This window comes from Callospermophilus lateralis, chromosome 7 (genome assembly GCF_048772815.1).
Source record: "Callospermophilus lateralis isolate mCalLat2 chromosome 7, mCalLat2.hap1, whole genome shotgun sequence".
NCBI classification, from domain to species: Eukaryota; Metazoa; Chordata; class Mammalia; order Rodentia; family Sciuridae; genus Callospermophilus; species Callospermophilus lateralis.
The window spans coordinates 66,376,143-66,392,720 of record NC_135311.1 but is presented as its reverse complement, the minus strand read 5'-3'; the positions used below and the strand labels follow the sequence as shown (position 1 = coordinate 66,392,720).

At 40.3% G+C, this 16,578-nt stretch overlaps 1 protein-coding gene and 1 non-coding gene across 5 annotated transcripts in view; one reads left to right on the top strand and one right to left on the bottom strand.

Moving 5' to 3' along the window:
* The window catches only part of Tgfbr3 (transforming growth factor beta receptor 3), a 184,881-nt gene that overhangs the window by 17,635 nt on the left and 150,668 nt on the right, over positions 1-16,578 (bottom strand). For all 4 annotated transcript variants that reach the window (XM_076863529.1, XM_076863526.1, XM_076863530.1 and 1 more), the window contains 3 exons: positions 16,254-16,412; positions 11,482-11,781; positions 8,981-9,098 (listed from right to left, as the gene is read on the bottom strand). In XM_076863529.1, coding sequence (XP_076719644.1) covers positions 8,981-9,098; positions 11,482-11,781; positions 16,254-16,412 — 577 coding nt within the window. The remainder of the gene's footprint in view (positions 1-8,980; positions 9,099-11,481; positions 11,782-16,253; positions 16,413-16,578) is intronic.
* Trnav-cac (transfer RNA valine (anticodon CAC)) lies at positions 12,267-12,341 on the top strand. Its single transcript has one exon. It is a non-coding gene; the product is annotated as a tRNA-Val (tRNA).

Below are 16,578 nucleotides of genomic sequence, written 5' to 3'. Positions count from 1 at the left end.
TGTTTTTCCCTTAATGGGGGTCCTTCACCCATGCTGGCCTCTCACATTCAGTTATATAAGTTCCCCAAATTTCCCATGCTGCTCCATGTCATCACACTTTGCAGGTCATCTCCTGAAATGCCTCCTCTCCTAGACCTGCTTGGTTGGAAATTTTGCTGGGAGGCCTTCCCTGACTCTCTCTAGTTCCTCCCTGGCCCCCCAGCAGGGCTGGTCTCTTCCACATTGCTCATTTCATCCCTCTTCTTGGGCCACATCACACTCAGAGATTCCTGCCATTTTTTCCTGCCCTGAAGACAAGGTCTAGTTCTTACTCATCTCTATTTCCTCATAGAGGCATAGAGTTGGTCTTTCAGGACTGTTTCGCAAAAGTCGATTAAAATGTTGATGTACTTTTTGGAGATGGAGGAAACAAGGAATAAGACTCTTAAAATGTCTGTGTGCTTCATTATTTCTATAATGCTTCATGTTCATGAAGTGCTCCAGAGCCAAGATCTCATTTGAGGTTCACCCCAGTGCTGTGAGGGAGGCAGAAAAAGAATTTTTATCACTATTTTACAAATAAGCAGCCTGAGATTCTGATATCCTGTGATTAGCCCAAGGTCACAGCTGGAAAGCATCAGGGCAGGGGTTGAAACACAATTCCAGACTCCTGCCTCACAGGCTAAATGACTGGTGAGTGTCACTCTGTCCTTAGCTGGAGAACAGGGATTAAGTAAACGCTCAATCACAGACTCTGTGCCCTCAACAGAACAGCATGGACCAGGGGCCAGGATACCACAGCCTCTGAGCTAAGAATGAATTTCACATTTTGAAATGATTTCTTAAAATCAAAAGAAGATGACTATTTCATGACACAAGTTGTATGAAATTCAAATTTACCCCTTAAATGACGTTTCATGTGATCACAGCCATGCTTATTTATATAATATCTCGGATTTCTTTCATGCTATGGCAGTAGAACTGAGCAGGTGAGACACGGACTATATGTACCCCCAACTAAAAATATTCTCTATCTGGCCCTTTCTCGAAAAAGGGTGCTGGGCCCTGGCATGGACTCCACCCTTTTCTTTAGAGTTTAAAAGTGATTCATAGTGGAGTAGGGAGGGGGAACATGGGAGGAATAGACGAACTCTAGATAGGGCAGAGGGGTGGGAGGGAGGGGGTAGGGGGTTAGCAAGGATGGTGGAATGTGATGGACATCATTGTCCAAAGTACATGTATGAAGACACAAATTGGTGTCAACATACTTTATATACAACGAGATATGAAAAATTGTGCTGTATACGTGTAATAAGAATTATAATGCATTCTGCTGTCATTTATTTTTTAAAAAATAAAAATAAATAAGTAAATAAATCCACTAAGTAAGCCATAAAAATAAATAAATAAAAGTGATAACACGTTGCCAGTGTTGGCACATTCCTATAATCCCAGCTATTGAGGAGGCTGAGGCAGGAGGATCCAAAGTTGGAGGGTTAGTAATTGAGTGAGCTACCACTGGGTACAGCTCTGAGGTAGAGCATTTGCCTAGTGTGCATGATGCCCAGGGTTCCATCCCCAGCACTACCAAAAAAAATAAAGTGGTATGTAGTGCCTTTTCCATCTCCATTTCCATCCAAAAAAGAAGGAACACACACCTTGTGTCTGAATCCCCCTAGAAGCAAAAAGAACTTGGGAAAAGTTGACCAAAATTAGCAGTATATGAGTTGATATTTATGAAAGTAAAGGTTGACATGATGAAAGGAAACAGAATTGTAAATTCTCACTATCAAGCATCTCAACTAGGCTGATCAACATGTGTCCTCAATGGTCCAGCTTGAGGGAAACCACCGGATGAATCAGAGCCACTATTATAATTGACTGGTGCCCCAGGAGCTGTGCATCATGGTAGCTCTGGGATGAGGAGATGGGCTAAAGTTACACTTCAATAAAATTACTAAGAAAATATAAATGTGTGTTTTTGTTCCTTTTGGGGGTGGGCAGTACTGGGGATCAAACCCAGAGCCTTACATGTGCCACGCAAGTACTCTACCACTGAACTACATCCCAGCTCTGACCGTGTGTTTTCAAGGAAAACTAATTCAGCATGCAGAGAACATTCAATACACTAACTGCAAAATGAGCTCTCCTGGGAGTTTGGTCCCATCAGCCTTATTGGCAGCAGTAACAACTGTGACACCTTACATTTGTACATTTGTATAGTATTTTCCAAAAGACAAAAAGCCTTCATTTATATGACTCATTTTAAACCCTCAAGAACCCTATGAAGTAGGGGTATCTAACCACAAAATTCACCCACTTTCAAGAAGTAGTGGTTTGATTCACTGAACTAAGTCCAAAGGCATTTAAAGGTCTCAATAGTGTGCATCATGCGAGAAGTATATGCACTTCTGGGAAGAGTTCCATCCAATCAACCGCCTGTGGTTAAACTTTGTCACTCAGAATCCCCAAGTGATTTAAAAATAATGATTCTCCACTGAGGAGACCTCACATGTAAAAATTTAGGTTTTACAGCAAGGCTTGTGTGATGGATGACAATGTTTTAAAATTCTTAATGGACTTATGTTATGATCTAATCCTCTCCCCCCACCCCAAATAGGGCCTTCTCAGAGAGCTAAACAGGAACAGTTGTTGCTTGTTTCTCCTGGGTGAAATTTCTTCATGACTGCGCATAAACAATAACAAGCACAGGCTGCAGAGCTAAGGTTGAAGAAATTTATCCTCTAACTTTTTTTTTGTTCCCAAATCCCTCATAACCCCTGAGTCTAATTAAAATAGTTTCATCTCCACCAGAACCCTATAATCGAGCTGGCATGCTGAAAGGAAAAGAGGGGATGTAACAATATTTACTTTGGGTTTAGGGATAAGATTGTAAGAAAGGAATCCTAGATATTGCTGTAAAGAGACTTTTAACAATGCATTTCTTGCAGAATGAATAAACTATAATCAACATTCTGAATTAAATCTTTTCATATGCTCTGAGCAAATTTTGGTCTACCTCTAGAACCAAGATTTCCCTCCTCAGATTGTTAGGCATGGCTTTCATAAATGGGATATTTCTGGGGTTATGCATGAGTAACTGACCACAGCTTTGGGCCTTCAGTTTTCAATTCAGTTCTCCTTAATACAGTAGGCCTGTGCAGGCCCACAGAGAAACAAGGCGTCAAACTGGTACCCACGTCTATTGGTATTTGGCAATGAGGGAAGGAGGGTGTTCTAGTTTGGATGTGGGACGTTTGCCAAAGGCTCCTGCACTGAAGTCGTGGTTCCCAATGCAATAATGTTCAGAGATGGAACTTTTGGGAAGTGATTAGATCACCAGGGTTTTGATCTTATCAATGAATTAATCCATTGAAGGGTTCACAATTGAAATGGAACATGGGTCTGGGGATATAACTCAATGGTAGAGTGCTTGCCTAGCATGCTCAAGGACCTCAGCATCATAAAAAATTTAAGTAAGTAAATTTCATAATTGAGTAGAATATTGGAGGTGGTGGGAACTTTAGGACATAGGACCTAGTTGAAATGAGTGGGTCCTTGGGGGCATGTCCTTAGCGACTGCATCTTGTCCCTGGGCCCTTTCCTCTCTCTTGCTCTCTGCCTCTCAGCTACCATGAGTTAAGCAGCTTTGCTCTACCACGCCCTTCCACCGCCATGTCTGACTCACTTCAGGTCCAGAAACAATGAAGTCAGCTAACTATGGACTAAAATCCTGAAATCATGAGCCCAAATAAATATTTCCTGCTTTATGTTGTTTTTCTCAAGTATTTTGTCACAGCAATAGAAAGCTGACTAACACTTGGGGTGGGGAGAGGAAATCTCCTGGAGATTCAGAAGACTTTATGCAAGCCCCACTGGAGACAGGTTTTACTAATCTTACTTCACTGTTTCTGAACTTCTTCTCTAGGTTCTTTCAATATTGATGGCTTGTTCACTTATCTTCATTCTACCACTAGACAATGGTTGTTACCTACGGGTAATATTCCTAAACTTGGAAAAGCATCAAGACACATTGGGGATATCAAGATAGTTGTGGGGGTGGCTGATATTGGCATTTAGTGGTAGAGACCAAGGATGCTGCTAAACATCCTACAATGTGCAGGACAGCTCCTCTACAACAAAGAGTCATCCAGCCAAATAGGTTGATACTACTGAGGTTGAGAAACCTGTACTAGAGTATAAAGGCCTTAAAGATGGGATAATGGGCATGGTGGCACATGCCTGTAATCCCAGTGATCTGGGAGGCTGAGACAGGAGAATCATAAATTCAAGTCCAGCCTGGATAATTTAGCAAGACCTTATCTAAAAAAAAAACCAAAAAACTGGGGATATAGCTCAGTGGTAGAGTATCCCTGGTTTCATCCCCCAGTATGAAAAATAATGACAGAATCATCTGTCAACTCTTATACCTAGCATTAATAGGGACTCAATTTTTTTGGAAGAAATATCCATAAATGCCATGTAGATCCTATTGTTGGGTACTTTCTCCAGCAACCCAGTCTTCACACTGCCTTCGGGGAGTAGCCTTCCTAAATGATCTAATTATGGGTTTCCTGCCAGAGACCTCTTGATCATTCTTAACCTTTAAAGGTGCATACTGGAATGTTTATGGATGAAATTAAGTGTCTGGGTTTACTTCCAAACAATCCACTGGGCAACAGGAAGTGATAAAACAAGATTCACCATGCATGAACAGGTAGTTGAAACCAGGGATACTCTGTGGGTTCATTCTACTTATATATATTTAAAATTTTCCAAAATAAAAAAAAATGTTTAAAGACAAAGCAAATGGAATCATAAAAATCTCTATAATACCCCTCCCTATTGGATAGAGGCGGAACGTCTTATTCTGCCATCGAAACATTTCTACCATCTTTCTACTGTTTTCCCCTCATCTGTATCTTAGCTTGAGGACAAAAGTTGGCTGGTTCTTTAGAGTATTTTTGTTCTGGAAAAATCAAATGTGTTCCAAAAAGTAATGCCTCCTGTGGATTAACTTCCATTTGACATTCACAACTTTTCCACTTTTCCTTCCACAACACACACCACACCACCTGCCAAGAAAAAAAAAAAAAAAACCCACCCAACTTTGGCTAAGAGGAGAGAGAGGAAATTAACATTTACTGACTATCTATGATATGCAGGTGCTTTTATTTTCTGAAACTGTGTGGTGGAAATATGAAGGAAATTCAGTACTTTAAACATTTAACATGCTGAGAATTAAGTACTGCATATAAATCATGACAAATTTGGGAAAGATATTTATTGCTCTTTTCTGTCCATATGACCATTTCTCTCGGTGTGTACTCTGTCACAATTTTTTAAAAAAATCATCACTGGCATGGTGTAACCATTTTTACTGTGTAAGACCAACTGTTCTCGAGTGCTGTAAAGAGTAGTCACAGCTTCCAAAGCAAACATGCCTATACTTCAACATGTTTCTGAAAAATATGGTAGGATGGCCTTACCTCAACTATTTTAATCATTTTGCCATAAATCATAATATGCATAAACTATTCATGATTTTTGGAGGTTTTTTTGGGTTGTTGTTTGTTTATAATCCAAAGTCACAAAACTTTTCCTGAACTTTACTACACTGTTAAACAAACTCCATATTTCTTTAGCCCTTTAGAGGAACAGACACACCCCCCCAAAAAAATTCATCACCTTCCTTCCAGTTCATATTCTTTAGGGTATTTAGGTGATACTGCAAATACCCATGTGATATGGAATGAAGAGTGGGAAGGCAGAAGGGAAAAGGAGTATGAAGAGAGAGCTACCTGTGTTGTTGGTAATTTTTATTAATAAATAGCACCATGCTTCACCTGAGAGAAGGCAGAGTTTGAGAGCACAGGTTATAGAATCAAAAAGCCTGGATCTGAATTCCAGATCTGCTTTTATAGTTGCATAACTGTTGGCAAGTTATTTAATCTCTCTCTACATGCAGGTGCAATGAGGATTAAATATAACCCACAACATTATAAAAAGTAAATGCTCAATAAATGTTGAATCCTCACCACCACCAGGACCACAATCCATTGTTAGGAGTTTAAGTAGATAAAGAATGATAACCAAGTGATGGTTCCCAAAGGACTTAAAGATCAAAGGTGGCAGAGATGTGCTCAGGGAGACTCCACTAAAAACAGTGACTGGAAGGTGAACTCAGAATTACTTAGGAAGTCTTGACAGCCTGCTCTCCCAGTGTACAAGAGGAAAAAACACGGCTTGAGGGATACTCATGCTACTGACAATGGTAATCACCACTCTCTCTGCCTGGTGCTCTGCCTCTATCTGCTGACCCTGAAAACCCAACACTCAAAAAAGTAAGACAAATCAAATGCCAGGGAGAGCTAGAGATTCCTTCACAGGGCACCTATGTAATAAAAGGACAGTGGAGCATCCCTTGATTGGGAAATTTTTATCCAAAAAGTTAATCCCAGCAAATGATTTGCCTGCTCCCAGGAAGAACATTCATGATGCTATTATTATTATTATTTCAATGAACCCATGGTATTGGGTCAATGATCACAAACCCTTTTCAAAGGACTATTCTAATTCACTGTGAGACAGAAGGAAACATGCTGACTCCAGAGGTCTGCAATAGGTGAAGAGTTTAGAGACAAAGAAAATATACATAAAAGGGGGAGGAGCCATTCTAAGAGTTGAAAACTGTCAGAAATCCCACCCATTTGGTGCAGTCAGCAAATTTGCATATAGCCTCTGGGAAGCTGGCCTACTGTTTAACCTCATGAATTTAACAGATCTAAGCAATAACATGCTTCTCCACTAAAATCTAGTCTCAATTAGCAAATCTCATGAAATTGCTTTGATATTTGGTAAAACTTTCCTCTTGAACTTTTACGTAACAAAATACACTGAAACTCTCAGTATAATTACACTAAGTTTAAAGAAAAGTAATTACCTAATTTACAAGAAAAATTACTTAGAAAAATACCACCAGACTTTTTTAAAAAATGAATGAATTGCTGGAAGTTATACTGCTGCAATATTAATGTGTAATTATTGTCTGGCATGGGAAAAAGCAAGCTGCTGCCTTCAATTACCCACAGAATTACCTCTCTCAAAATAGGTGGGAGCAACAGATGGAGTTCGAGGAGCTGTTGCTATTGTTAAACCACTTTCACAGGATAAAACAGAGCCAACTGTGGACTAATTGTTTCTTTGCAACACAACTAATTTATTCTTATTTCTTTCCCCTGAACCCAATAAAAAGGAACTCAGATTTGTGCATCCCATTTAAAGAAAGATGTCTGTTGTAACTTTCAAATGGTTGAAAACCAACCAATAAAATAAAAATAAAAAATAAAAACAACAACAAAAATGTGGAGAACCTACTCCACATCTAATAGGTACACTTCAAACTGACTTCAGGATGGCTGGGAAATGAATTAAAAATTATTTTGCTCCATCCAGCAGCATACTTGAGTGTTGCAGCTGGAAGTCTGGAAGCCACCTGATCCAAACCCCTCCTCTCCAGATGGAGAAAATGAAACTCGAAGAGGTGAGGAGAGTTCTCTGGAGTCTCCCAGCCAGTTGGTGGGGGAAAGTCAAGAGTGGTGGCCCAGGTTCCTGGCCCTGCGCCAATACTCTCCTCCTATACTCGCCTTCCTTTCTGACATGGGCATGGCCCTAGGAAGAGGGAAGCTGCCACAGACAGATATGACAATTGGAATGGCATAGCTATCCACAGAAGGGTAACTCAGTCAAATTAGAAACTGGCCAGCGCCCACATTCTGGTAGGTCCTGCCTGCCCCAGAGCCACCCCAGCTGCCTAGTTCTGCCAAATATCAGGCCAACAGTGCTCAGATCAGAAGTGCCCTCTTCCGGTGGCCCCAAACCCAGCCATCAGGTCTCCCTGCTAATGCCAGCAGCTGGAGCCAGTCTGCTCACTGACTTCTGACAAAGGCCCTTGGTATCTGGCTTCTCTCTGTCCTTCAATGGGGTGGGAGGTGACCTGCGGCTCCAGCCCTGAAATATCTCACCCTGGAGGTTTGGAATCCACTTTCATTCTCCAGCCTCCTCTCAGTTTGACACCCTGACACAGAAATGCTTTTGGAGAGTGACAAGTTGTTTCTAGACAGAGACAACTATAACTGACCAGATATCCCATGTGACATTTAGTTCCACCCCTCAGATGTTGACAGCTGCCTGATGTGCTCACGCTTGTTTGTGCCCCCTGGAGCTGCAATGCAGTCCCTGTCAGATGCTCCCTTCACAATCCACGGGGCCTCATCTCCATTCCTGACATCCTCTTAGGGCCCAGCTCTGCTTCTCTGCTGGTCCAGCTGGCCTGATTTACATCAAGTCTGGCTCTGCCCTGCCTGTCCTCCCATTTACTAGTGCCATCCCCTCAAGGCACATCCTTTTCTCTAGAAGATGCGGCTTGCTGAAGGTTCCTGATGTGTAAGAAGAGGGACTCTTAGATTTGGGCAACAAATTTGATTGTATAAAAACTGAATTATAAAATGCATTTGGGGTGGTGGTTCTCCATCATCTTTCTACTGTGACCCCCAATATGAACAAGGTTAACAGACACAATGCTCTCTCAAAGGCATCTGCAATTTTGCCAACGTATCACATTAGCTTGTAGCCAGCACCACAACTAGCCATGGATCATGGAGAGATGGGCTATAGACTGGGTGCTAGTCCCAGAACACCAGAGGTAACTTTAAGCCTTTGTTCCATACCACAAGGAAGCAAGAGTGATCTAATGAGATCTAACAAGAAGAAGAGTGATCTAATTTTTGAAAGAAGACATACTTTGTAAATGTATTACGACTTAATCACAATGGCAGTAGGAGAACTAGCTGAAGAAAAGACTCTTTGGGAAAAAATCCCTTTCTAAAGTTAATAACAGGTCCTTAACTTATCTCTTGAATAAAACTGAACTTCATAGTATTGAATAGTTTTAGGAGTATCCTTTGGGCCCCTATTCTCTGACTGAGCCCCTAATACGTACCTTTAGGTTCTGCTTGGTGGACCACTGCCAGGGGCTTGGTGAATGTCTTCTTATTCTGCATCATGGCCCAAATCATGGAGGCATCCAGGGAGGTGCAGGCTTCATCAGGAGGTATGCACTACAGGGAGGAAGAGCAAAGCAGTCAGAGGTCACTCGAAAGTGCCTTTGCCAGCCCAGCCTGCACAGTTGTGCTGTAGCCCCTTATCAGACAGCTCACAGCTGTTTACCATGGAAAAACAAGAGATTTGTGTGTTTTTCAAGAACCCTAAATAATCAGGAAGATATTAAGGCAGGCCCACTATATTTTCAGCTGCCCTGGAAGATGCAAACATCACTAGATGGCTTATAAATATTATCATCCCCACCCCTTCTTCCTGAAAAACAACCCAAAGTTTTAGAGTTAGTTTGAAAAATAGGGGAACTGTATGATGAATGCTGGTCCTTCACCCAGTTGGCTTCATAGAGATGGCTTGTGATAACATTTGTGATAAATGTTTGTGATTTGTGATTGTGGGAAACTTCATATATTGCATCATGTGGTTGACAGATTTTATATTTGTTATCTAAAAAGATAACAATATTATTAAGTTTGTTCGATTTTTTTCAAAATCCTAGTATAGGCACTGCAAAATCAAACTTTCCAGGGTCATCTGATTTTTGAAAAGAGGGGAGTACAGGGCATTGAATCCAGGACCTTGTAAATGCTTTACCACTGAGCTAAGCCTCCAAGCCCAGGATCATCTGCTTTTAATATTCTAAAATGCAGGTTCTAAGGAGTGGCACCCAGGTGTGTGGACCACGAGATCAGCCACTTGTAGCTATTTTAAGGACTCAAATGGGAAGATAGTGGTAACAGCTCATCTTAAACCTCTGCTGCATCATAGCTACTGTCTCACCTATTCTAACCAGAGGGAAGCCAGGTACTATTATCCCAGCTTACAGGTGAGGACATAAAGGATCTGAGGGGCTAAGGGACTTGCTTAAAGTCCCCTGAGTGCAGCAGGCCTTTCTTCTCTCTTCCCATGCCCTTTCCACTATTCCCTACCTTGAAGGTAAACGGTGACTTGAAATTCAGGATCACATCCCATTATGTGATCAGAACTTGGGACTCAGAACTCTCCTTGGAGAGTTCTGGAAGGAAACATTAGAATTAATTTTCACAGAATGACACACCGCAAAGCTGTTCCAGAAAGAAGTAACAGCCAAAATCACCTACAAAGATCCCTAAAAACTGCCAGTCCTCCTCTCCTAAATACCCAACTCCTAAAAGTTATCCTTCTGCCTGCAGGAAGTGACTGGGTCCCACAGCTAAGCACCGAGCTCCCCATGACTCTCTACACCATCCACTAAGCCCCAATCTTGATGGCCACTGGAAGGTAAATGTCCACCAGCCTAAGGTATCCATGCTTCCAAAAGCAAAGAAATTGATATAAGTCACCTTATATGTGTCCCTAATGATTATCATCAGATTTTTTGTTTTCACATAGACATTTCATATATAGACATCATATATAGAATTTTCATAAATTCTTAAAGAAATGAGTTCCCAAGGAAATATAATAGTGCAAGGGATTCAGATCAATGGCAATCTATTTGATAATGATAATTTTCCCTCTTCTAAACCTATTTCCTATGGCCTATATATTAAGTGAGAGAATTCCATATCTGCATTATTAATGATACAGCTTGATTTTTAACCTTGGAGATATCAATTGATATGTGAGTACAAAGGATGAGAAGCTAATTTACACTGTGTGGTATCTATGGAATAAATACACATTGGAAATTATACATCATCACAGCAGGATGCAGAAACGAAACTACAACAGAAGACACCTTTCACGCACAAGGCTGACCTAACGAGGCATCATCATAAACCTAGTAGAGCGCTTCATGAGCTATTCCAGTGAGGCCAAAGGGCTCTGATTTCTGTTATGGCAACAGAATGCAGTGGTTCAATACAGGGAGCAATATGAGGCAAACATGATGAACTGATGTGAAACCGAGAAAGAGTAAAATAGTTGTTAGTTTCTCTTAGAAATCTTCCTGAAACCAGTCAACCTTCTAACTCACACAGAGAAGGTCAAAAAAGCAACTGCAATCCAAGTCTCAACGGGACTTGGAAAAATTAATCCTCATGCTGAACTTGTCCTTTCAGCTCCCTGTACTTCTGGTACTGCACACTGCACACTATCTGACCAGCAGAGATAAAGCCAGATCTCTCCCTCAGTGGAAAACAGTCCTGATTTATCACTCGTAAGGTAATACCAAGTAGTACACATGGAAGGAAAGAAAGAAAAAAATCATACTGTCAGGATTTATTCTCTAAGACTCCATAAAACTCACAGCTCCCTGCTCACCCTGACTTTATTACTTCAATTGGGCAATTCCAAAACCAAAAACCTCAACCTGCGATAACTGGGGATTAAACTTGCCCAGTAGGTCACTGCATCACCTAAAAATGTCAAAGTAGCGGTCTAGATGGATGAAAGCCCACTAACCTTAGGCAACTTCTGGGGGTCCTTCTCTTTCTTGGTACATAACGTCAGTTCACACTGTAGGAAGAGCAGTGAGGTATTGAACATGGGCTTAAAGACAAAACTGAATCGCTTCTTATCCATCTCGGCTTGTGGGATAGGAAAGTGCACTCTCTTGGGGCTATAGAATTTCACAGACTCATCTTTAGGACATATGTTCTCAATGATGGTATAATCAGACATCCTGTCAGGGTTCGAATATGGAGAGATAAAGCATGTTTGGATGGCAAATCCCAGTTCGTGGTCAGCCTTAGTGACCGATACCTACAAAAGATCAGAAAAAAATCAATTCAGAAACAAGTTAGCATCTTGCTTTTACTTGAGGGCACAAGGATAGCATGCTGACCTAGCCCTTCAGATGAGACATTACTTTATTTTTATAACATATGCATAGACTTCTAACTACAAAAGTAACATACACTCATTGAAGAAAGGTATTTTCCACTTAAATTTGATATGGATGATGACAGTGAATTATTTAGCTCAAATGCCAGCCTGGAAGTTTCAAATGCAAGATGAATAAGTTTCTTCAACCCCCCGTAAGTTCTCTGAGAGATAAAAATAAAAGCACACCATGCGCTGAAGTGAATTGTCCAAAATAAGTAAAACACCTACAGCAAAGCCATAATAATAGTGTTTTGCTTACAGAACAAGCTCTTTTTAAAAACTTACTCAAAAAGTAGAACACAGAGGCAGAATCCCTAACTTTGCAGGGAAGACTGAGTTTCTAAACCATAAATCAGGGGGCTGGGGATATAGCTCAGTTGGTAGAGTGTTTGCCTCACATGCACAAGGTCCTGGGTTCAATCCCCAGCATATCACCAAAAAGGAAAAAAAAAAAAAAAACTAAACCACAAGTCAGATCAAACCTAAAACATTATAACAGATTCATCTGAGCTCCTGCTTAGTCTGTGAGCAGGCAGGGCTGAGCTCTGATGCTGGATGTCAGGGACAGTGCAATCTGGTGGCCATCATGGACCTGGCAAAGTGTCCCAGCTGCTCACAGGACCAAACCAGCCTTGCCAAGTACTCTCCCTTCACTCTTTAAGCCCAGGGGTATTTTAAGGGAAATCTAATCTGGAAACATTTCCAATTCATTTACACTTCCTTCTTACAAAACATTTGTATGGGCCATGTCCAAATCTTGTTAAGGTTCTTTTCTTTAGAAACAGGAAATAGTGTTTAGCCAAGTGTAAACAGAATTCAAACATCAACTATCCTGAACTCAGCTAAAATCCCTAGAACAGACTGGATTCTCCATTTGGTGACACATGGATCATGGCGTGGACTGCCCTCCCCCTTCCATGCCTCATTCCTTAACTAAATTTAGGATCAAAATAAACTTAAACACTTTTAAATAAAGTTAGTACTCACCCCCAGGCCAGTAGCCCCAGAATCCTTTCAAAAGACATGGAGATATAAACAAACTTTCCATTCTGAGATACCCAGGGGAAACCCCTGACATTGCATGGAGCTCTGAATCCACAACACTATTGTGAAAGCACTCAACAAATAGATGATGAGGAGCAGGAGGATGCTAATGAATATGATTATGTTACCGCAGCTTATGGTGACACTTGGTGATATTTCAACTTCCTTATCTTTGCAACAATATATTCTATAGAACAAGATATTCTACTTTGGAAAGATGGTAAATTACATATATCCTACTAGTAACGTGTCCTTTAACATGAACTCGGAACTCACAATGCAAAAATGTGTAGCAAAGGAACGTCACATCTTTTCTTTCTCTCAAAGAAAGTATGTAATGACAGAATATCTAGGGGATCCCATTATTATTTTTTTTCTTGGAAGGGAAAAAACATTATCAGTAAGTCTTTTACTCTAAGATAGACCACAAATGAGAATACAGGCTGTGAAATGAGACATGTCCAAGAAAATCACATGATCTTCTGTTCTCAAATATACCAAGATTTAAAGTTTGCTTACCTACAAGGACACATACAAGATATAGTTATTGTGAGAATTAGTAAAGTTATATGCAAACAACACAGCTCCCAGAGAGTTAATAAATACCATCCATCTTTAGCAGTATAATTCTAGATTTAAATTTTGGGTGTTATAAACAGTTGTTGTTGTTTTAATTCTCCAAGACAAAACAACCAAACGAAAAACTGCCATTATATTACCAACAATTATCCAAATATGACCAAGGAAGAGGTGGCAAAACTGATAATGTCTTAGGTTAAAGTTAGGACCTGTGGTTAGAGAAAACAGAGGATTCTAGGAGGGGATAAGAAGGATGGCTAGGAGAAAAAACTGGGAAATTGTTCTTTAGGTAAAATCAATGATTTATTAAGTCTTACTTAACCTAAGTAAAAAATTTTCCTACCAGCAGTGGAGTCCAAATTGGAAACAAAGACAAGGCATGCCTGGTTGCTATCCTAATTTACCTAAACATTTACAGATTCTCTCTCCTATTTTAGGTATTTTAAATCAACTAAGAAAAAAATAGTTTATAAAATTTCCCCATCCCCAAAATTTTCAATGTGTTTTATATTTAAAATGGTAGCAAAAAGATATAGTTCACTTTTTACCAAATTTAAGTTTGAAATGTATAGATGATATTTGAAAAAATAGAAAAACAAGACTGAGGAAAAAAAATCTTACCAATAATATATTTCAAGTAAGCCAGCATTGCAGAGGGAAAATCCCAAAATATCCAGGGCAAGATACACAAAGAAGATTAGCCACTGATCAGCATAAACCAACAATGCCATAAATTAGCAAAGCCAGGCACACATTTGGAAAAGAACAAACTGCAGTTGAGCAGCACCCCTAAAATCCACAGCACAACAGGGAGTCATTGACCAACTGCATATGTGGATTGTGCAGCCAGAGGATGACAGCAATCTTGGATTAGGGAAAATCTATGATTAGGAACAGCATGTAGAAAGCAGTGAATTTTCCCCAGTCGTGAAAGAAGTGTACCCTAGAAAGAGAAGCACTCTCCAAACAGGGAGTTAAAGAGGAGAGGCAGAATCCATATGATCAAGGAAAACAACATCCAGAGCCAGAGGGCTCCGTCCCAGAGCCAGTGCAGATGTGAGAGTTGTTGGTCTTTCCAAAACAGAAATATGTGCACTGAAGTCACTTTTAACATATGGAAGTATCCTATTTCGACCCCTTAAGCTTCTCACTCCTCCCTTCTCACTCACAGTGAAGTAGAACACCAGCTTGCAGCTTAGCACCAAAGCCAGTTTGTCAGATGCCAACTTCCCTGTAAGACCAGGTTGTGCCCAGGGTACAGGAATAGAGGACAGTCTGGTGCCATGTGATTTGTCTTTAGAATCCAATCTATGAACCTGGATGTTTGCACTGGTGAGACTTTATATTTTCTTCTCTTTCAAATGGCACTTTGAGGATAAATGACGGCAGTGTCTAGGGGACATGCAGCCACATGGCCTGCCAGAGAACTCTGAATCTGAATTCTACTGGGTACTAGTTGTGTGAACTTGGACAAGTTTGTTCCTCAACTTTTTCATCCATGAGATGCAACCATTATTAGTCCCTTCTCACAAGATTGCTCAGAAGAGTTAATTACTATAATACAACAGTATTCGGCACATCATAAATCAGCAATAAATGTTAGCTGTTACTTTTTCATTATTACTTTCATTATTACTATCTAATATTCTGCAGTTCATATTTGTGCTATGCATGATCATCACTGTTTTATATGGTAAACATTTTTAATAAATTTAAACAAATACTTAGATAATGACTTAGAAAAAATTATCTTCTTTTCTTTCTGTATTTTTTATTTTTGTTGTTGGTGGTGCAGGTACTGAACCTAAGACTTCATGCATGCTAAGCAAGTGTTCTAACACTGGGCCACATCCCCACCTCCAAAAAAACAATTTTCATGAGATATGATAGCACTGAGCATTTTGCTTAAAAGTGAATGTAAGGGGCTGGAGTTGTGGTTCAATGATAGAGCACTTGCCTGTCATGCACGAGGCCATGGGTTTGACACGCTGCACTAAAATGAAAGGTGAGTGTATAATTTAAAAGATAATATGTGAGGTTGTTTGAAATATTACATGGTTAACTCTGACGTGGCAACTACTAAACTGCGGCTCCAAATATACTAAGATCAAAGCAAACATAAGGTTTTATTAGTAGAATTCATGCCCTGCCCATTTTTTAAAAAATATTCACCTATTAGATTTTCTCTTCTTCCATGCATGTATGATTACGCCAATAAGAACCCCACTATTGTGTATAACTAGAATGCACTGAAAGAAGCATTATAAAGAAAAAAAAAAAAAAGTCAGGCATGGTGGGTCATGCCTGTAATCCCAGTGACTTATGAGGTAGAGACAAAGAACTGCAAGTTCAAAGCCAGTCCCAGCGATTGATCTAACAAGGCCCTAAAGCAACTTAGCAAGACCCTACTCAAAATTTTAAAAAATAGAAAGGCTTAGGGATGTGGCTCAGAGCTCTAGTGCCCCTGGGCTCAACCCCTGGTACATTAAAAAAATAATAATAATAAATATTAAAAAGTCGCTCTCTCTCCTTTCGCATAATATATGAGATTTTGAGATTTCTCACTTTGTTCAGAAAGTACCCTGGAAGTGTTTTCTCAGCCAAGCCTTTACCCAGAGCTACAGGCTGTGAGGAGGCACAGGAAGAGGCCCATATAGGGTGCTAATATCCCATGAACAGCAATTCAGCACTAAGCTGAAAGCTTGAGGATAATATTTCGGTCTCACCTCAACAAAAATGTGCCCATTCTCTGCCACAGAGAAGACCCCCTGGGAGGGCACCAGAAACAGGTCAGTGTTGTATAGCTCCATGTTGAAAGTGATGTTTCCATTGGGCTGGTCCTGAAAACTACTGGGATTCCCCAGCTGCCGCAGGCTGCAATTAAACTGGAAAAAAAAAAAAAAAACAGAGATAAGGATAAATCAAAATCACATGAAGGATGAAGCCCCTCCTAGTTATATGAGCTTTGTGACATACAATCTTATTGTCTAACAGTCCCCAAAGCAAGTCAACCAAATGGACATCATTCTCCACAAACTATATACTAAAACC